The 23,082-nt window shown below is 37.7% G+C and overlaps 1 protein-coding gene across 2 annotated transcripts in view; it reads left to right on the top strand.

Moving 5' to 3' along the window:
* Window positions 1-20,941, top strand: part of LOC129750156 (stAR-related lipid transfer protein 7, mitochondrial-like) — a 40,162-nt gene extending 19,221 nt beyond the window's left edge. Inside the window, exons 2-7 of one of the 2 annotated variants that reach the window (XR_008738313.1) lie at window positions 8,197-8,542; window positions 8,606-8,778; window positions 8,843-9,193; window positions 9,258-9,384; window positions 9,578-9,708; window positions 19,494-19,632. Coding sequence is in view for 1 of the 2 variants with exons in the window: in XM_055745403.1 (XP_055601378.1) it covers window positions 8,197-8,542; window positions 8,606-8,778; window positions 8,843-9,193; window positions 9,258-9,384; window positions 19,494-19,792 (1,296 nt within the window). In the remaining variant the exon portion in view is untranslated. Of the gene's footprint in view, window positions 1-8,196; window positions 8,543-8,605; window positions 8,779-8,842; window positions 9,194-9,257; window positions 9,385-9,577; window positions 9,709-19,493 lie in introns of both variants that reach the window. The other variant, XM_055745403.1, reaches the window with a different exon arrangement.
* The last annotated feature ends 2,141 nt before the right edge of the window (window positions 20,942-23,082 follow it).

Below are 23,082 nucleotides of genomic sequence, written 5' to 3' on the forward strand. Positions count from 1 at the left end.
GCCGGGCGCATAATTTCGACGACATCGGCCTTGTTTCTGCTTATACTTATATTTAATTCGCCTTTTGTTATGCAGTTGAAAAAGCTGCATACTATCTTTATGGGTCGATTTAGACCATTAATAGTTATTAAAACGACAATTTATGGAAGAATGATTTTTTTCGAAGTTAAGTTCCTTTAAAAAATTCGACATACTTTATTCTAGAATGCTTATTTGAAACGAAAAACACATGACTCGGGAAAGGCTGTAGTAATTCTACGTGAACTTCTCGGTCGTTTCATATATACAACCACTGTAATTTTTTTTTTGCGCGTAGGGTGCCGATCGAATGTCGTTTATCTTGGATTCGCGCGTAATCCTTGCGAATGCAGCGTACCCACAGCATCCACTACTCCGTACATCTAGCCTTAACTTTGTTAGCGAGAGTCAAAACCGCCAAGGCGAACTGTGTTCGTCAGTATATTTCTGGATTAAACGAACTTCAAATCTTGAAACATAGAAAGGTTTTGCATAACGTTTCAACTATACATAACCTCACTTACAATCAGTCAACCGAGCAAACTCTTTGCTTGACCTCCTCACTAACTGGGTACAACGTTTCGGATCCTATTTTAGAGTGATAATTTAGTACTTAGGAGGAAATAAATCTAACAAACCAGTTACCGTAATTTGCACGAAATCGCCTTGTAGCGAACTATCCGAAACCCGCACAGCAATAATGTGGTCCGATTGGACGTAAGGGAATCTTACCAAATACAGGTTAAGAGTTATAGTGGAAGAAGGATTTACGAAAGGTTTTGACTTACGGAATCTAATTTGGCAATATCGAGACTACCTAGACCTCGATTTCTCCTTGCGCAATCGCTTAAACTTCACTTTTCGATAACTGCCTATCTATCAACCTTCAAACTTTCTATCTAAATTATTCACTCTACTACTATTTATTCCTCTTCCGAAACTATCAACCACGCGCTTTTTTTCTTCCTATCAACTGATCTCTTCTTTTACTTCTCTCTCTTCATTTCTTTTACCGTTCATGGGCGATGGGCGCGCTCGCAACCAGGGTATACCATTTCTCGTGTGTTAAACAGAGAAAGCAACAGCCTTGACTCCAATTTCACTCCGATTAGCTGTCATTCTTATGGAAATCTGTGTAAGAGTAAAGAGCAAGCTTTATTCTTTTTAGCAGGCCCAATCCCAATCGAGAACTGTCGCACGCTGGAGTGTCGTCAGCTCCCGGTCTAATTGCCCTTGTGGCAACAACTTAGTTGCTTGACCCGAAACATCAGACTCACTCTACTTCTCTTCGGCAATGGAATCATCCTAGGCATCGTTCGTGGTCTGCTGCAGACTCCAACTCCTTAGCAGAACAATGGTAATCCGGGCGAACCCATCGCGGATGGCGTGGCAATACACGATTTTGATTTCATTTGCATGATCAGTACTCAAGTTATGGAAACATACTTTTTTTATTTGTGAGGCCTTTTCCTCATTTCCAGTTCAGTTAGGGGGAGGAGTCTCAAACCATAATAGGATCCTTTCACGGCTTCATTAACACCCACCTGCCAAGTTTCATGCAAATCGGTTCAGTACTTTACTCCAATCATGAGTTCTCAATATTTCTACGCCATTATTGACAGAACATGCGAACATCAGCGCAATGATTATACTTGAGACCGCTGGCATTAACCTCCCAGCCAACCGCATTGCTTATGACTGAAGAAAACAAAATAAAAACGTTTTCATGTCCCTTCTTATACCATCACAGGATAAAGAGGCCAGCTGGACAACTCCGTACGATTTGAAATACGCGGAATTACTATTCCAAATAAGGTTTTATATTGACTTTAAAATGGATTTGTACAATAACATGTAAACTGGTAATCGCACATTAATATAGTAAGAATGGTAGTTCAGATAACGTTTCCTGGTATCCGTTCATCACCGTTACGGGGCTGCGGCATCTGTCAAGATGAAGGTTGTCAACCGGGAGAGCCAGGTGTTGATGAGCGAGGGATCCAACACTTCCCCCCGTTAGTAGAGATGATACGGCTCGTACCTCACAGGCTGCCTTCGAGTTCGTGAAGATGTGCGAAGAGAAACCGTTAGTTGAACACTTCTGAGGGTAGAACTGTGGCGGCGTGGCAAGAGCTGCGGCTGCAAACCCTTCCGAGGTTATGGTGGTAGACTCCAAGCTGATGCCGCGACGTGTTCCGATGAAGGATTGCTGTTACCATGTCCCCAGCTATAGTTGGGATTCACGAAAAGGGGATTGCTGGCCTTTCGCTTCATGTCTGATGCGTAGTTGGTTGCAATGGGAACGCATCAAAATAGCTAGGCTTGGCAATTAAATGTTTTACATCACCTTCCCTATACGCTCGAGAGCACGGCCCGCTTCCCAAAAGTAATTGTGTTTCGGAAAACTTAGGCCCAAACGAGGTCTCGTGATACTTAACTTCTCGGTTTTGCTCCGTGTTTCCGGTTGAACTGCTCGTCTTGGCCATTTTCGTTCGAGAAAACAGCTGATGGAGGGTGCAACAGGCTCAGTGATGTTCGTATCGGTCTACCTAGAAGAACTTCTATCGGAGATTTCCCACTAGGTGCGCTGCGGAATGGTGTCGACCGATAGCAGAGCAACAATGTGTCGATGGCTTCGTCTAAGGCTTCTCCCACTGCGCTGATTTTCTTGAGGGAACTCTTGAAAGTATCGACGAACCGTTCAGCAAGGCCGTTCGATTGGGGATGAAACGGTGCAGTTCTTAGATGAGTGATGGAATAGGTTTCGCAAAATCGCAGGAACTGCTCGCTGTTGAATTTTGTGCCATTGTCTGAGACCAAAGTTTGTGCTCCGAAACTTGCGAAAACTCCTAGAAGCATTCGCATGGTAGTAATGGACGTAATCCCTGATAAAATTTCTGGATTTCACTGTTGACGATACTGGACTGTTTGAACGGCCATTCAGAATCGATGAAACGGGTAATTAGTTGAACGATGTCACCGCCGTGAATGATAACGGTAAAACAGAAAGCATTTGGTTCATGACACTCCGGACGGTGTGCTGCAGTTCAAGGGAAGCCACTACGAAATCTTCTTCTGGCTGTACATGCCGGTTGACTAGGCGTGATAAAACATCAGCGTGAGCAAAAGAATCCGTAGAAATGTAACAGATGTCATTTGTGATCGGTTTCAAGAATGAACCGTCGACCGAAAACCAGGCGATGGAATCGAGGCACCGCAAACACCAACGATGGGCAATTCGGCCTCCGATTTCAACGTTAGAAGCATCTGCCGACACGATGAGTTCCAACTTGGGATTGTAGTGGGTCAACAAAAGCGGTGATTGTAGAATCTGACGAAATCGGTCGAAAGAAGCTTGACATTTTGACCAAACAAACTTGAAGCCACTTTTCAGCAACTGGTCCATCGGATGTCGAAGCTGGTACATTTCGTTGACGTATTTGTCGTAATATTTTACCGCGCCCAGCTACGAACGCAGTGTTGAGACGTCGTGTGGGGGCGGCATGTTCACGATGGGTGATATCTTGTCTGCCGTTGCCATCCAGAATCTGGCCGAGATATTTCACTTTCCGCATGCAGAAAGAGCATTTTTTTATGCGGACCGTGAATCCAAAATTTTTCAACCGCTGGAGCACCAGATCAACGTATTATAAAGATTGGCTAGCATAGTGTCTTTCAACTGTTGAAATGTACCGGGGGCAGCCTTGACTTCTGGTAAAAGCCTGGTGAATTGAAATAGGCCTTTGTGGGTGTTAATAGTTAGCAGCGGTTGACTATCCTAAGTGAAGTTGATATTGGTTTGGCTCGAGAACATCGTGCAAGCCAGTCGAAAAATCGGCGCATATCCGTACGGATCCGTTCGGCTTCCGGACCACCATGATAGAAGATTTCTAGCTCCTGCAGGCGATAGAGCTCGTCTTCCATCAATGCCTCCACACTGCACGCAACTGGTCGTTTCGGGCGAAAGATCGGTTTGGGATTACCGTGTGCCAACCGACCAGGCGATTTGTTGCAAAGGTCCATTACGACACACTCGACGTAGATGGAGGTCAACTTTGTTGCATAAGGCACTGATTAGGCGGTCCCAAATATAAAATAAAACCAGCCAGTCGATCCCTAAAATGTCGATATCACTGTTAGGATAAGCTATGAAGCACTTACTGCTTTTTGTGCAGCCGTTGATGGTGATTTGGCACTGCATTTCCGCCATAAGCTGTTTTGGCCCGACATCTTGCTGGACTCAGTTTGGGTTTTCCAAGTTTGACCCAAGATCGATGCGATAGGATCGAAATATCCGACCCGGTGTACAGTTGCAGTCGAAGAGGGACGTGGAGGATGTTTACATCCACAAATTTTTTTCCAGCTCCATCTTTGTGTACGGCCAGTGTTTTTGTTGATGTTTTGCGCTTGTTCTCTTTTCTTGTGTTTTTTGCACCGGTGTTGCTCTTGTTGTGTTGCGACCGCGCGATAGCCTTTACGGTGACCAACTCTGCCGCAAGACTGCCACTTGTGATCATAGAAGAAATAAAATCAATTTTTTTAGGAGGAGCCGCACTTTCGCCGAATCGTCCAGCTTAGTTGCGTCGCGTTCAAACAGGTGTAGTGGAAAAACCAAGCGTTAAAGATGTGTCCACTGACCTTATCGTAGGAGAACTCAACCATGCTTTTCGATAAAGAGTCTAGCACGGTTTCGTCCCGGGACAAACTCTTGATGGCCTGCTGTGTAGAGGCCAACTGCTAGAACATCCGTGTCATGAGGGCCTGTTGATTAGTCAGGAATCGCAGAAATGCTTCCGAAAAGTTCTGTGGTAGTGGTACCTGTCTTCCTGCACCTGCTGCAGCCGCAACTTTGTTGGTGTCCTGCATAACGTGGCTTTTGGCTTGTTTTGACAAAAACGCGCGCTTTATGAACGCACTAGCTCCGGCCTCGTCACCACTGTTGCGATACCGGTTGTACGAATTAAAAGACACGGAATTAGGAAGTTTAAAATAAGGTTGTATATTGACGCTCATGAATATAATAAGAATGGTAGTTCTGACGACGTTCCTTGGTTTCCGTTCATCACCGATACGGAACTGCGGCATCTGTCAGGCTGACGGTTGAACCGGGAGAACCAGTTGTTACGTTGATGAACGAGGGATCCAACAGAAACAGTTAATGAATGAATTGATCTACTCGATCGATGCTGTGCGTGCGTATGTGAGGCTGCATTAGGAAAACTGCACAGAAAAAGAAACATTTCCTTGTTTCAAACCACCCGGAGACAATCTCCGGCCAAGCTGCCCGGCTGTGCCTGTGTATGTAAGCAGGCAGTAGGAAAGCAAATAACAGTTTCTCGTTTCCATGGCCTTCCGCCGTCATAATGCAATACCTACTGGCAAATCCCCGGTCAAACGGCAGACACTGTGCGTTTTTTTTGTGATGTACCGTGTAGAAAGACTATAAAAATTAACCCTTGTTCTCCATTCGGCACTGGTGATAAAGTCTGCTTCATTTAATATTGGAACAAATTCTTTTGCTTATTGTGGCGCTCCTAGTGGACGGATTTGGAAACTTTTTTCACCCACGTGTCGGGAAATTCATTACCTTTCACCATGTATTTATGTCATAACATCAAACGATAGCATTTTGTAAACAACCGCCATGGAAGCCGAACGGAGAGATCAAATTGTGCACAGTTTTCTTGAAAATCCATTGTTGTCGGCATCGAAGCTAGCTAAACAGCTTAAAATGCCCAGAAATACCGTATGGCGTGTTATCAAGCAGTACAAGGAAACATTGACGACGGCTCGGAAGCCGCATTCGAAGCGTCGGAGTGGAACTGTCGACCGGAAACTGCGTGGGAAAGTCATCAAGGCCGTCAAGAGGAATCCCAATCTTTCAGACCGCGATTTGGCCAATAAGTTCCAGGCCGCTCACAGTACGGTGCGACGAATTCGTCTCCGGGAAGGAATAAGGTCATTCCGAGCCAGCAAACAGCCAAATCGGACGCTGAAGCAGAACAATGTGGCCAGAATCCGTGCTCGAAAGCTGTACCACCAAGTGCTGACCAAGTTCGACGGATGTATTCTGATGGACGATGAGACCTACGTGAAGGCGGACTTTGGGCAAATCCCAGGTCAAAAATTTTATTTGGCGACGGCTTGGGGGGATGTACCTGCAAAATTTAAGTTCGTGTTTGCGGATAAATTCGCCCGCAAGTACATGATTTGGCAGGGGATATGCAGTTGTGGACAGAAAACCAAAGTCTTTCTCACTGACAAGACAATGACATCAGAAGTCTACAAAATAGAGTGCCTACAGAAACGGATTCTGCCGTTTATTCGTGCCCACGACCGTCCAGTAATGTTTTGGCCGGACCTCGCAAGCTGCCATTACAGCAAAACGGTTATGGAATGGTACGCAACGAACGGGGTCAGCGTAATACCGAAGGACCTCAACCCCCCAAACTGCCCCCAGTTCCGGCCGATAGAGAAAAACTGGGCAATCACGAAGAGGAGGCTAAAGGCAAAGGGAAAACTTGTTAGGAACATGACTCAAATGAAGAACTGGTGGAATCAAATCGCCAAAACGGTGGACGAAAAGGGTGTGCGCCGCCTAATGTGCCCCGTATTACGGGAAAAGTACGAGAATTTCTTCGAAACAGCAATGAATAATTTTTTTAATTTTTTTTTTTTATGAAAGAGTAAAGAAAATGCTACATTTGTATGAAAAACAAATTATGAATTCGTTAATAAATGACTGAACTACACGCAATTGTTTGTGTTCCAATATTAAATGAAGCAGACTTTAACTGGTTAAGCTATCGGATGAGCAAGATAAAGGTAGAAAATTGTTGTGAGTTCGATTCACACAGACAGCAATTTTTTTTTATTGTTATCCAGTAGGATGAAAATCCCATAAAATAGTTTTCTTGTTTCGCTTGAATGTTCGTATGTGGTGGTCCTGCATAATTTTGCCCGAGAGCTCGAGACTTCATGCTAGTAATGGGGAAGCAATCATATCATTTTGGCACAATGCACATTTCAGCGCATTTCCGGCACATAGTTGGCTCCGATCGGCATTGAAATTTTGCTACCTTTCCTTTGAGTTACAAAATAAAAGCTTTTCATTTTTTTTTTCCTTAAAATGATTCTTTGATTTAAAACTGTTCGATTGATATAAAACACACAGGCATTGCCAGAAACTCCTTCAAATTGTTGTACTATTTTTACCCTTTGCGGTCAATCTGGCTCCTGTCGGTCTAACGACCTTTCATGTTTCAGCTTCAGATACCTTCCAGTCGCTATCATCTAACGACCTCGATCCTGAAGTGAGGGCTGGTCAGCCTCAACGTGATCGTTATTCTCATTCACCGGACCATAACCTTCAACTTCATATCGATCCAGTTTATCTTTTAAGAATTAAAAAAAAACAATAAGCAGACGAAAAACGTTTGATATAATAATTTTGTGGCGTTTAAATAGCTCGGGGAGCTGACGCTGGAAATGAAAATTAGAGATAGTTTGGAGAAGGAAATTTTAAAGTTTAGAGTAGGCAGTGTAGAATAGAAAGCGATCATGAGACGTTGGTTAGACCATCATGCACTTCATTATATCCATTCCGGCTGTATATGGACAGAATGCAGTTCAAGATAACAAACCAACCCCTCCTGATACCAGTTGAAGGAAGGACAAGGGTGGGTTCGAGACTGGCCTCTACTTACTCCCCAAGCATCTCACCTGTCGGCACTTATGGGATTCGAACCCAAAAGTTTATCTTGCCGATACCGGGAATCTAACCCAGTACGCCTGGGTTACCAGACTCGCGCCAGTCTATCCGCTAGACCACATCAGCGCTGAAAAAAAAAGTTTGATACAATAATTCTAAGATTTTAAATAAAGCTGAGCTGAGCTGAGTATTAATTTTGACCCGTTGATTTGAATATACAAGACAAGGGAGGGCGGGAGAAATTGTTTTCCCTAGGAAGAAACATGTAAGTTAAAATATTTGAACTTTTCACAGATGGAAATGTATAGGAGAAGACGTAAGATACATATATTCATGCTGTAAATGGCGGGCTCTAGCCCTTAGAGTTCTGTATTAAAATCCGGTTTCGAAACTCGGAACTTGGTATCCTCAGATAGCATATGACCGACGAAAGTTGAAAACGTCGTCTCTCTATCTTTCTCCGCCAGGTCCAACGGAATGCCAAAGCGTTTCTGCTTTCGTCCGCGGCTCTGCTCACCTTCGACTGGGACCGGGAACGGATCGAGTTCGACGACGTGAAAGAGTACTTCGATGATTTCAACTTCCTGGAACGGCTCCAGAAGGAAACGATCTTCTGCCAGCGATGCCAGAAACGCAAAGAGATCGACAACCGGGTCGAGGGTGTCCGGTACTGTAGCTGTCCGCGCGGAGCCGCTCGTGAAGCGAGCGATAAATGTGCTGCTGATCCATGGAAATGTTGGGAACCGTACATCGAACAGAAAGGCATGATCACCTGGCGCCAGGAAGTTAAACCTGGACTGTACGCTTACAAGGGTATGTATTAAAAAGTACATTTCTACAAATTTCGGATGACTTAATTCTAATTTTTTTTTCTAGTGTATGTTGAATATCCGGACATAACCGCCGAAGATTTTCTGCATGTGCAAACGGATGTTGAGTATAGGAAAAAATGGGACAATACAGCTGTGAGTTTAGAGATCGTCGATGAAGATCCAGCTTCTTCCAAAGGATCCAGTAGCCATATTATTTACTGGGAAATGCTCTGGCCGGTAAAAATCAATCTCGAAATCGAATCCCGAAAAATACTTTAATCAAAACAACTTACTTTTTCAGAAACTTTTCGCCAATCGGGACTACGTGTATAACCGTCGGTATTTCGTGGATCGTACGAAAAAAGTGATTGTGATCGTGAATAAAAGTGTTCAGCATCCCAAGTGTCCGGTGAAACCTTCCAACCAGCGTGTTAACGAGTACTGGAGCTTTATGGTCATTAAACCTACGACCGGTACGTTTACCAAACCGGGCGTTTCCTTCATACTAACCTACTTCGACAATCCGGGTCTGTCGATTCCCAAGTATATCACCAACTGGGTTGCCAAGAAACAGATGCCAGATTTCCTGAGCCAGCTTCACAAGGCTACAGTCGATTACGCGACTGCCAAGAAACATGACGAGAAGCGAATTGTACGATCAGTAAATTCACGTTGGAAGAGTGGAGTTTGTTAACTTTCTCTTTCTTTCATTCCAGGTTGAGTTTTGGGACAAACATCGCGATCCAGGTTTCGAGTACCCACCGGATACGTTGCCTGGGTTCTCCACCGAAGACTATTTGCATGCGCAGCAGAACGAAGAGACTGGAACTAGTCTGCAGGAAGGTATGTCCACTGAAATCTTCTTTCATCCTAACATCTGCTATCAAGAAAGGCCCCGTTGTTATAACAATATTTCTTTATTTGTTTGGCTACAAACTCAATTTGTTGTTTTACTGTTTCATTTCCCGTTTATCTTCTCATGCTTTCTCATACCATACTGTGTTCCGATTTCGTGGACGTTGTCGCCATCATACAGTGGTCGAAAAGAAGCTCAAATTCTGGCGCTACGTCTTCTTTAGGATCAAGTAAATCTGGTCGGCTGTCCAGCCCACTACTCATTCGTGTGCATCGAGATCAGGACATCAACCAATCAAAGATAACTCAGAGGTGATTGTCTTATCAGTTCTTGCTTGCTCGCTACCTTCTCTTCGGTGATATGGTTATTGGAATTGGCTTCTTGTCTTTCTTTTCCACTTCTAACCTGTAATTCAATAGGTGAACAAAAGTTGATGCAAAAAAAACTATTGGCTTGAGGAAAGTTTGAAATTGTTTTCAAAATTTAATTCTGTTTTCTTTTCAGAATTTTAACATTGATGAAAGATTTATTTTAACTATAAATATTGCGAAAATGTAGTTAAATAGTTTGTTCCTGATTACCCCATTCGACCCTGCAATGAATGTTCTTTACTTATATATGTTACAGTGAAACAATATAAGGTACACCGGGGCAAGTGCAAACTCGGGGCAAGTGCAAACGATCAACTTTCCTCTGTTACAAAAAAATTAAAAAATATTTCTTCTTCTAGAAGTTGTTGTTGTTGTCCAAACCAACAATCTGACATAGATAAACTAAACTTTCTTTCAATTATTCACTAAAAACACGGCACTGTTTGATTACACACGAATTCAAGTACGTACTAGACATGAAAAGTGTGTTTTTATTTTGCTTTTTTTGGCTACAAAAAAGGGCATTCAAATCCGATTTTTCGTCGAAAGGTGAGTGTTTGGGATTGATATTCAGGTGAAAGCAGAAAATTTATGATAAATTTTCAGTAGACCCTAAAAATTGTGAAAATAATATTCACTCCTGTCAATCCCCACTGCGGGGCAAGTGCAAACGACACTACCGGGGTAAGTGCAAACGCACCTTTAAGCCATGTAACATCAGAAATAGAAAAAAATCATCTCAAAAATGGTTCAGCATTATATTAGAGTGGTCAGAAAGGGTATCCAAAGTGTTGTATCTGAAGCAAATATTCCAAATTCCGTAATGCCTTGGCAAATGAAGGTCTTTTGCTTCAAACACAGTCAGCAAAACTGAAGTTCCAAAAAGTAATTAATATAGCAGAAAAACAGCAAATACATCAAAAAAAGTTGACAAAACATACCGGAACATGTATTAAATTCGTTTTAGTAACGATACACGGACGCATCTTTGAATAAGTTTGGAAAAAGCATTGCGTTTGAACTTGCCCCCATAAACGGGGCAAGTGCAAACTTAGAAATTTTTTCACAAAAGTGCCGTTACTTTTTACCAACATTTTTTAATTTTTCACTTTCTACGGGAATTTGTTGAGAACCATTTTAATAAAGCAACGAACGATAATTTATAATTTTTGAAGATTTACATATTTTTCTAGAACATGTGAAAGTTGAACTATGGTGAAAACCGTTTGCACTTGCCCCGGTGTACCTTATTTTCAAAATTATATTTTTTTATTCTTCTATTCTAAATGTATTCGTATATATTTTGAAGGTATATATCTTTGAAAACTAGGACATTGTTAAACTTATACTTATACCTATTCTTATATTTATTGATATTTTTTAAAACTTTAATACTCGATCACCTCAGGGCTCAACATTTATTATCCAAAAAGAACTCTTTAATAAAAACGAGTAATCTTTGCATTATAGCTTGAAAATTTTGTGAAGAAATAGTTATTTATGCAACAAATTGCAAAAAGTGGTTTTTTTTAACGAGTCGTTATTTGTGAAGCTTACCGAGTTGGATAATGACGTCGAGTGCTGAAAAAAATTGATATGTTTAAAAAAAATGTGAAATAATTGATCTAGGTATAAATCAAAAATTTAAATTTGAAACTCATTTTTGTGTCTTTTTCCGCAATGCAACGGAATATTAAAGCATACAAAATTTCAGTCCCGGGGTTTTTTTGCATAATTTGCCAATTTTCTTTGAAATTTTTTTCAGAGAAGTTCAGAGCCCTCAATCATCAATCTGGTGTTTAATATTTGCTGTCTTGGGTTTTAATCTGCATTGATAATTTCATTTTTATTTTTAATCTGAATTAAAATATGAATTTCGAACGATGAATCTTATTTTGAGTTTTTTATTCTGGATCGCCACTTTGAAGTTTTGAATTATGCGAAATAATCAAGTTTAATAACAATTCTATTCTTTTTTTTTTGTTTATTTTAAGAGAATTTTAACCTTTCCAGCCATTCGTCCTCTGCTTTAGGAATTTACATTTCATGTTTTGACTAAATTTTCTTCGTGTTTAAGAACTTCGGATCTGGATATGAAACAAAAACTCAGGATGATTTCTAAAGCTATGATCATTAAGAGTCCGAGCTCTTAATTTTGGTGATAACTACATTTCTAGGATACGGATATGCAAAATTTGACAGCGTTGTGTTGGTAATGGAAAGGACTACCTTGCCTGTTTTTTAGATGTCTAAGTTTATAAGATTTTTTTTTAATTTACGATGAAAAAGGACATGGTAAAAATATTTTTGCACAATCACCTCGGAAATCTTTAATTGTCGACTAAAAAACTCATGAACTGTTGATTTTTTCTGTAATTTTTTCCTTCGGCCCAAATAGATAAGAAGTATAAGGGAGACTGACTAAAACGCCTACGTTTTTCGATCAAACAAATAGTTTTTTAAATTAACGCTTTTGTAACTGCCCGGATTCTAAATAATCATAGCCTTAATATTGTGGTTTTTTCATATTCGACAAATAATTATTTTAAGGCATATGAGTTTAAAAAATTATGGATAAAATTTTGAATGAAATGCATAACCAAATTTGTATTACAATTTCAAAATACCTTTTCAAGTATTTTCTAAAGATGATGAGAACTGAAAATTTAGATATTGATAATAGGAGACAGAACTCTCAAAAGAGTTCAATCTATTAAAATTTAGTATTCAGAAATAAATTTCTATCATCAAGTGAGAAAATTTTGGAACTCGGTAGCAGAATTCTGAACCAGGGATTAGTTTTCGAGGTTTTGGTATCTGTTCTGAATAAAGATTGTTTATTTTGAATAACCTTACCCAATCATCAAAATTTGATTAAGAATAAAAAAAATTGAGTGTACAGTAGAACACTACTTTTTCAACTAGTAAGTTAAGAGAATACTAAACAAATGTATCTTTTTCGTGACGTGACGACGCAAAAAACGTGTACCAGCACGCCTATAGCAACTGTTCCGGGTCAAAATATTTTGAGGTACTTTATTTGGCAACTTTTTTTTATATATCCAGTAAACTACTAAACAGTATTTAAAAGATTTGAATTCGATCAATTTTACGTCCTGGAGGTGAGTTTGCACTTCATACAACGAATATGTTCATTTTTTAGAAGAACTTTGCCATTTCTGACACTTGATTCAAAGGAGGTTATATGAATCATTAAATATGATAACTATACATTTTCGAACGCGTTGAATCATCCTCATCAAGTTGACCAGAAAGTTTTAGCTGTAGGAGTTATTTGAAAAATTTGACTCTCTGGACGCAAGTGCGTGGAATGTGCCATTGGAATTAGATAGTCTGCAATCGCCGTGACACATGATAGTTGATTCAACTACACATTCACCCTCATCCGTCCCAGAAATTTTTACCCGTTACAGTCAAATTGACACTCCTGACTAAAACCAAAATATCTCTCTTGTTTCCCAACCAATTTTTATAAAAGTTTTGGAAAACCTCGTAATGTAACTCAAATATGTTCTCAGCTACAACACTTCAGTTTTTCGTTATTCAAAGTCTAAGAAAAAATCCAAAAAAACATGTTTCGGAAAAAAGACTGAATGTCCTTCATAATACACAAAATTCACTTTAATTTAAAAATCCGCGTAAAGAAGCACGTTATTAAAAACACGCGCAAGAACCATGATTATTTAAAAATTTGCGTACAATGATCATTTTAAGATAAAAAACAAAATCAATTACAAATCAAATACAATAGTAGAATATAGTAAGGGTTATTTTGACTGTGTAGAATTCTGATCGTTAAAACAATACGCATTATGCGGATTGAAGTAAATTCAGCTTTTTAATCTTTTTTATCAGTCTCTCTTTTACTGTGTTCTCGGTGAGTTCCTCTCCTTCGTCTCATGTCTCATGTCTCATGTCTCAGGTCTCGTGTCTCACATCTCGAGTCTCATATTTCAGGTCTCAAGTCTCAGGTCTTAAGTCTCAGGTCTCATGTCTCATGTCTCAAGGGTCAGGTCTCAGGTCTTAGGTCTCATGTATCACGTTCTTAGTCTCAGAGCTAAGATTTTCCCAACTACAAAAAGATTCGAAGTGTTTTCCTTTGAAACAGTCTTAGAATATTTCCTCTCAAAAACCGTGTTAATTTGCGAAACCCGTTTTAAAAAAAACCGTGTTAATTTCGAAAATCCGCGTAAAAACCGCGCTAATTCAAAAATCCGCGTAAAAAAGTCGCATAAAAAATACCGCGTAAAAAACCTTAGTGTACAGTGAGCGAAATAAGAATAGCACCAATATGTGTTTTGCTTGTTAAAATATGAATGTTTGAAAATCACCAAAATTTTCTTCTATAAATTGTTTTGAATTGTTTGACGGATAAATCAAGCATAAGTTTACTTTTTTTTGGACGTTGTAATTGGCGTTGAGGACCAAAACTATGGAAAAAGGGTGCGAAATAAGAATAGCACCACTTGTGTTTTTTCAACAAAAACAAGACTATTTCTAAAAATTTACTGTGTAAAAGTGAATAATAATGCTTCTACGAATTATTTGAATAGTGTAAGGAGTTTTCTAGAATTACAAAGATTTTCGAAGGTTTTAAAATGGTGTTTTTAGAGATGCTCTTCTAGAACTAAGGAATTTGATATTTGAGCTGTAATTCTTTACCAAACTACTTACTTTCTTCACTAAAATGACGTGAAATGATGAATCAAACATTTTCGATTTATTTTAAATCAGAAAAAAACAGGTTGGTATTCATAAACTTAGATTTTTTCAATAAACATCACTTTTTCCAGTTTCAAGTCATAGATGGCAGCACTATCTTGCCGTTAATACCAAATGAAGTCTCAATATTGATTTTTCAGGTTTATTTAGGCCCATATTCATCATTTCGATGTAGTTTTCCAACCAGTTTTGTTGGAGTTCACGCTGCAGAAATCTTTTCCGGATTTGCAAAAAAAAACACCAGCACAAGAATATAACACCGCCAAAATTCCTGCACATCTCAACTTTCGATTCAATTTCAAATCGTACCAATAATACTGCTAGTTATCTGGTCCATCAAGCTCCATCGGAAAGTACAAAATTATTCTGATTATCGGTCCAAGAAATTCACTTTCATGGGTTCATGATGAAATTCTTATTTTTTGATATTGTGATTTTAGAATTTCCAAGGCGGTCACACGGTACCAAGTACTTATTTCTTGTCCAAAATCATCCAGCACACCTGATTTAATCCCAGATATCTGAAAATGGGCATCAATTCGGTTTAATTGCAAGATTGTGCTGACATCTATGACTTAAAACTAGAGAAATAGCGTTTGACTATTTGAAAACATTAGAATTTTTGAATTTGAAGCCTGTTTTTTTATTCAAATTCAGCATCAAATCTATGTTTCGTCAATTTGCATCATACTTATGAATGATAATGAAGAAATAAAGCAGTTTGATAAAGTATTATAGCTCAAGTATCAAATTCTTAAACGCTAGAGGAGCATCTCTTGGAACCCCCTTTTAAAACCTTTGAAAATCTTTAAAATTCTAGAAAACTCCTAAAAATACAGTTATCTATTCAGATAATTCGTAGAAGCATTATTATTCACTTTTACACAGTAAATTTTTAGAAATAGTCTTGTTTTTGTTGAAAAAACACAAGTGGTTCTATTCTTATTTCGCACCCTTTTTCCATAGTTTTGGTCCTCAACGCCAATTGCAACGTCCAAAAAAAGTAAACTTATGCTTGATTTATTCGTTAAACAATTCAAAACAATTTATAGAACAAAGTTTTGATGATATTCAATCATTCATATTTTAACAAGCAAAACACATAGTGGTGCTATTCTTATTTCGCTTACTGTATATTCTTTCTTTGCGGTTGGAGAAGTTCAAACAACACGAGGTCTCTTTTTTAACCTCAATATATATTCCTCTAACACCAGTAAACAAGTCAAGTTCTATATCTCCCGCGTGAGCTTTCATTACGTCTCGTATGTAAACAAACAGTTCGGTATCGATTTTTGAATACGGCGAATGCGCCAACTGTAAACAAATCCAGATTATCACATAAATGTGTTAAACTCTCTAATTTATATCCGAAAATAGCGATTTAGCATCGTAAAATTTATTTTTTTAAATAAGGCGAATAGCATTTTTTTGAGTATCCAATTAGGGTTGGCCCTTTCGCCTTATGATACCAGGGGCCAAACATCATTTTTGTTCTGTTTTCTTTTCAAGTTTTTCCCCTCCCAAATTTCCTCGCGAACAAAAGGGCCAACCCAAGCAACCAAAAGTCGCGTTTTTACTTAACTCCGAATTCCGAAGTTCACATTTGGCTGAAAAAATGTTTTACGGGAACTTCAGGTGACTCTTGTCGCGTAAAAGTTACTCAGGAACTTCTATCGCCCTTTGAAAGGATAAACTATCGATAAAGGAACTTTTAAGCGCATTTAATGGAACTTCTTTCAAGAAGGTCGATAACGTTCGCGTAACATTCTAAAGCGCACCATTAAGATACTTGAAGGTGTTTTAAAGAACCTATATGGGAATTCAAAGCGACATGTCAAAAATGTTTTTCAAGAAGGTCGATAACGTTCGCGTAACATTCTAAAGCGCACCATTAAGATACTTGAAGGTGTTTTAAAGAACCTATATGGGAATTCTAAGTGACATGTCAAAAATGTCTGTCAATTTCTTGTCATGGTATTTGTTTTGTTTATATCTGTACTGATATTTACAAATGGAGTTAAAGATTTTTTCGAATTTTCTTTTAAATGTTAAGATATTTGAATAAATTTTTGATGATGCGAATTTTTGTTATCATTTATATTGTGTACTGAAAGTCCTTTGAACGAAATTAAGGTACAATCTATTGACCAACCCACTCAATCATCTCAAATGACATTAAGTTTAAATACTAATCATTACAGTGGCAATTCACTATTGCTGGATTGGTCGAGAGGCTGGTGAGTTTCATTGGAACCGAGAGAGCAGCGGTTCAATTCTCTATATAGGCGTAAGCAGCTTTTGTAATCAAAACAATAAAATTAAAATCAATGAGATAGACCATGATAGACCGGCAACCTAGCAACCTGACATCTAAATGTCAGAGCAATCCGTCAATCGGATTTTTTTTTTCGGCGCGTAGAAGTTTCTTGACATTCTCTTAAAAGCTGAAAAGCGTTCTCTACAGCCACCTAAACGAACTTGAAAGTAGCTTTAAGAACTTAAATTTTGGGCTGATTAGCATTCCCTTCAGGCACAAACGAGAGCTGATTAAGCTTCTATGGAACCTTTTTAAGGGAATTCTGGTTGCTTGGGAATAGTATGAAATTACGCTTATTTTTTCTGAATCTTCGAATGCGTTTTTCTCAAAACAGATGTCTTGGCGTGTTGGCCCTTTTCAAAAATCGATACCCAGTTTTTTTTACAAAAAAGTATAAAAACTGACATAAACTTGTTGCCACTTTTTTATATTTGTAGTCTGGACAACACATTCTAGGTGTGAAATATAAACTTTGAAGTTGTTTTGATAACTTTTGCAGCAGTTCTCTGTGAATTCTTAAGATGTTTCATACGACGTAATGCAAAACTTTGCAATCGCCATCGTTACATCCACAATACTTCCATTTGAGTACGAAAACCTCCGCGTTCTGGGCAGTGGCATCCTTCATAGCATCGTTCGGTTAAAATTTTATGAATAATGATATATGATAATGATATAAAGTATTAGAGAAATATGAGATATCGAAGAAAGAAAACACATAAGCTGTAATAATCTTTTCGAAAAAGATACAACTGGCCGGTGAGCCGGCAGGACTTGAACCCGTAAGCGGAAAATGCGGGTTCAAATCCTGCCGGTGAGCCGTTGTATTTCTTTCGAGAAATTTATGATATTTACGGTTTATGTTCTTTCTTTCTTTGCCTTTGAAAATTTTTTAGGCACAAAGATGAACTAAGACGAACTCAAAACATTAGATTGGAATGATTTATCCACGGCTACCTTTTACTCCATCAACGACTTGTCAGCTTCGAAGTTTTTCACAAACCTAGCGACTTCAAACAAAGATGGGCTTGAAGCACCATCTGGAAATTTGAAGGCTATAGTGTTCTTCACAATTTCGTCGGCAATGGCCACACCGCACTGTGGTCCGAAAGGGTTAAAAGTGGAACTTTTTTCGTAGCACCTCTGTCTTTCATCTTATCTCTTAAGTGTCTTCAGAACATTTGCTTCTTCAAACATGCTTCATAACTTGGAAGCATCAAAAGTTAGTCAAAGTCCACTATAAAAAAATTGAAAATTCTAACATTTTTATTTCAATAGATAGAGCTTTACGTGGCTTTACTTTATACTACAAAGTTGTAGAATACGTGAAAACATGAAATTTTGTTGAACACATCAAAACTCCATCTCTTTTCAGTGCAGAGTTATGATGGTTTTATTTTGAAAGCTATTCAAAAGTTAGTTTTTTAAACTTAACTATCGTTAGATGAGGATTTACGTGAATAAGATGTTCTGAACATTAGTTGGAGCATTCAAACTACTCGTTTTGCACAAGATTTCAACATTCTACGACGTTCCCTAGCCAACTTATTGCAACTATAAGTTTAATTTTCACTCAACTTCACGAGTGTTTATTGCAAAAACGTGCAAGTGGATTTTTAAAACTCATAAACCACATTGAAGCTTGAACTAACTGCAACAAATTGGTGCATCATTTGTCTCCGGGCGCTCATATTTGAACACAACAAGCATATATTTGATGTATTTTGCGTGTTTCCATACGTCTGTCTTCAGCGGAGTCTAATTTGGCACATTTTTATATGTTCAGATTTTCAAAATACATCATAATTTTTAACAAGTTTTCAATTTTTTTCGAATTTTTTTGTCAATTCGCAATTTTTTAGATTTTCTTGCACTTAAATTCAACTTTGCACTGGATTTTGAGTGTATTCACGCAAAATTTCCTCTAATAATTTATATTCACTAGAAAGGAATTTTCATACCGATTCAGATTCTAGTGATGTGTTTACATTAGCGCTGCAATACTTTACACAGATATGATAACTAACTTTCCAATCCTCTTTTAAAAATTTAATTTTGACGGTTCATTGAGTGAAAAGTACGGCTAATATCACATCACATTTTTACGTGAACAAATTTTAAGTGAATCTTTTGTAAGCATTCTAGCATTAGCATTAGCTATTCTACAATCTTTTTTCCGGAACATGTCTTTAAGGATTTTTTTCTTAGATTCTGAATAACGGAAAATTAAAATGTTGTAGCTGAATGTTGTCTGAGAAACATATTGCATAACGAGGTTTCTAAAACTATAAATTTTGTAAAAATCGATTGAGAAACAAGAGAGATATGGCAGTTTTAAGCGAGGGGTGTCAAATTGACACTCAATGTCTGATTATTAAGTTTTTTTCCTTGGCTTTAAGGATGCGTTCATAAAAAAGTAATTATGCAAAATTGAAGATTTTGATTTTACTTTTTTGAATTGGATGAAAATCGCTTAAATGTTCATTGTTCATACCAAATTTAATATTTCAACGAACCTTGTAAATTTTTGTGATGAAACGGATTGGATACAAATTGCATCTCGTGCTAAACTCATTTTGCATGCTTCTAACCCTTTAAAAATTGTTTTGATTTTGAAATAACTATTTCATTTTAATACACCCATATTCTACTCCCCTCCCAAAAGTCAAACCAAAAATCCATCCCATTCTTGAGGAAGCAAAGAAATTGGACACCATGGCTTGTCCCGAAACCAACGGCGACAACTGTGAGGCGGTCGAACAGCAGCATCAAAAGAAAAGCCAGCAGCAGCCGGAAGCTTCGTTACCAGGCTCATCCTCCACCAATTCAACACCGGCCGTGCCAATGCCACCAATACCGGAAGATCCTTCCTCAGCTCAACAACAGCAACAGCAGCAACAACAACAACAGCAACAGAAATCTTCCTGGTGGAGTTATCTCTATTCCTATTTATACTTCATCTGAACGCGCTGATAAGGCTGCGAATGCAAACATGTGGATTTCAGTTTATTCACCATCTGGCTGTGGCATCAGCGGCGTATCTGGGGAGTCGATCTCTGGGAAGAAAATTGAAGTGAATGCTTTCATTGAAGTGAATGTTCTAGGATCGACTTCCTGATTTCGTCACTGGCCTCAGAAGAGTACTGATAAGGTCACACTAATCATAGTTTAAAGTTTAGATTTTTACCAACCTATTACAATAATGATTGTAGAGTCTAGCCAGAACCATCCGAGTTTTCGTTTAAGAATTTATCGTTTTGCTCATTCAACATAAAATAAGTAAGGTTCGTCAATTCTGACGAACCCGAGTTAAAAACTCTATCCTACTCGATATATAGTCAAAGTTTGAATTATGAAACGTAGTCAGAAAGTATAAACATAAGCCAGATTAAACCAGTTTGCTGAATCGTGAGAATCGTTAACCAAACCATACAAACATATAATAGCACAGTACACCAGTAACATTTCAGTAGCAGAACCCGATACCGATCGGGATCGTTTACAGGTGCTTGAAATAAAAAAAAAACAGCAGAGGTAGAATTGCGTTCTCTAGCTTGTAACCAGAGACCCGATCGAGTAACTTCTGACTCAGTGAACAACAGAAAAAAATTAAAATACATTGCCTTTTGATGATGGTTATAGAGTCTGCAAAAAGTAGCAGAGAATAGAAATTGTGCAATACCAAAAAATATTCATTACCTACAAGTTTGCGAAACCGCTATACAAAAAAAGTTTAACTATTCGATATCTGTAGTGGTCTCCTTGCGTTTTACCTTTTAGATTTAAAAACATTCAAACTGTTCGAGTTGTATTGAATGATCTAGCTAAACTACACTGAAACCCAAAACAAAGAAACGAGAAATTTCGAAAGCAATGCAAATATCCGTTTAATTGATTGTAAAAAAAAATCACAAGCTATGAGCGAACAAAATACAAAATCATAAAACTAAATCAGTTACAAAGCCAATTTCTGTAAATAGGTATTACGTATTCGGTTCATCGCTAATCGGTTCCATTATTATTTTTAAACTATTAGGCACACTATGCAAATTGCGATTGTAGAAAAGCAGTGAAAATTGTTCACATAAAACTATTGGGAAAATTTAAACAAAATTCTGTACTTTTTTTATTTTGAAAACTATCCGAACGCCAAACTTTTTTGAAATCATTAATAATTTATTTAGACTAGGTTCTTAGCAGCAATTGTAAAAAATTTAATCCTTCAAAAAATCACGTTTCCTGGTGTTATCAGGTGTGATTGTTCTTGTATTCGAACCTCCCAAATTTGGTGATTACCCTTTTTGTGGCTCATTGCATCTAGCAACACCGAATTCATCCTACGTTATCACGCTGTCCCAACAGCTGGCAATTGTCTCTGGCTGAAATGTTAACCTAGATAAGCCTTTGTTGCCACCCGAAAATGCAATTCATTTCGTGTGATGGACCCCCAACGATTTATTGATGACAAATAAAAAAATCTCGTTATCTTAATTTAAACCAATTTTGTAGCCTCCTTTTTTGCTTTTTAAAGCATAATCTTCAAATATGCTGATGTCCTGCATGATGGATTCTTATAATCTGAAAAACATTTCAATCTATCAAATTCACGTTTTCTGACATTATCAGGTACAAAGATATGTAGGTTGTTTAGTATACGATTATTTAAAGTTTTTATTTAAATTTTTATTTGGGTCGCTAAACTGCATTTGACAAACACCTGAATTGCATCGTGTGCTCAATTGGTTTGTTTATTCTGTCCCCAAATGATATTTGTTATCTTGATGACCAACAGCTGACTTCCAGGAAATGTTAGTAAATAAGATAAGAGCTTGTTGCCACCCAAAATAATACATACCCCTTACGATCACGCTGACCTCAACGAGAGTTTTAGTGATCTTCCAAAAACCTCAACTAACAATTTTAGCTTTATTATGGCCAGCACAACTTCGTTAGAGCTACATCATTAATTTTTCATAAAAATCTAAATCAATACATCACATGAAGCTAAAATTTGAAATCTAGAAACGCCATCGTTTTTTAATCATTATGCTATACAATTTTGGTCATCAAAACCCTTATAAAGCTTTTATAAAACATTTTAGCAAATTTTGTTTTGTTTTTTCTTTCGATTCCGTGAGTTCTACGATTTTTTTCAGTAACCATGATGGTTAATGAATGATGATTGCATTATTGAGATGTGATCTGGTAAAATTAATAATAAAAAAGCAATTTGTTAACCATGAGCATCTTTTCTGCTACCAGTCAAGATTTTATTTAAAATGTGTATAAAATAGTATCTTAAAGTTCGCTTCATCTCGAAAAAAAATTAAAATTAAAAACGTTACACGAAAAACATGTTTCAATAAATATAATTGTAAACCATAGCATAACATCTCAATTGAATTTCATGAGATTTTCAGTGATTTACAGCATTTTGAAGCCGCCATATTGGATTTCAGCAAAATTCGAATTCCTTTAGTTTAGCACTTTCATCCAATACCAATATCATGAAGGGTTTCAAGCGATTATCAATAATATATACATCAGAGAAATCTTGGTGTTTGACCCAAAAAAAAAATGAATTTGATTCAAAAAAATATTCCATTGAAACCAACTCTTTTTTATTTGATACAATGTATTATGAGTTTGATTTTAAAATTTTTTTTTTGAAACAAAGCATTTATTCATTGAATTAAAAAATACTTTGAATCAAAGAATTTGTTTTAATTTCAAAGTTGAAAAATTCTTTGAAATAAAGGAAAACAGATTAGAAACGAATGATTTTTTATTTGTCCCAGAATTAAAGTAATTTTCTTTTGTTTGGCCACTAAACAAAGGATAATTCCTTTGTCCTAAATACTTTGTCTCCAAAAAGTTTAGAATATGCTAATTCGACATTAACGATTTGAGCTATTCAAAAGTGAACAGATTTAAAGTAAATGGGCGGTCTTTCAATTGACACTCAATCCGGTCTCTCCTTTTTCCCCTTTGACCGGTTCGTAAAAATAAAATCTCACCTATAGAGCTATAGCGTGAATCATCATTTTAAACTTATGCGAAAGCTGCCAATTCGACTTCTTCTTGTTAAGCCCTTTCACCCAATACCCATATTATGAGGGTTTCAAGCGATTATCAGTAATTTACAGGTTTGGAAAGAAAAGATTCCAAGACGCTGTCAGAGAGCGAAATTCGACTTGTACACGCTGAGCCCTTTTACCCAATACACAAAATGTGGAGTTTTCATGTGATTTTCA

The sequence above is a fragment of the Uranotaenia lowii genome, chromosome 2 (genome assembly GCF_029784155.1).
Source record: "Uranotaenia lowii strain MFRU-FL chromosome 2, ASM2978415v1, whole genome shotgun sequence".
In the NCBI taxonomy this organism is placed as follows: Eukaryota; Metazoa; Arthropoda; class Insecta; order Diptera; family Culicidae; genus Uranotaenia; species Uranotaenia lowii.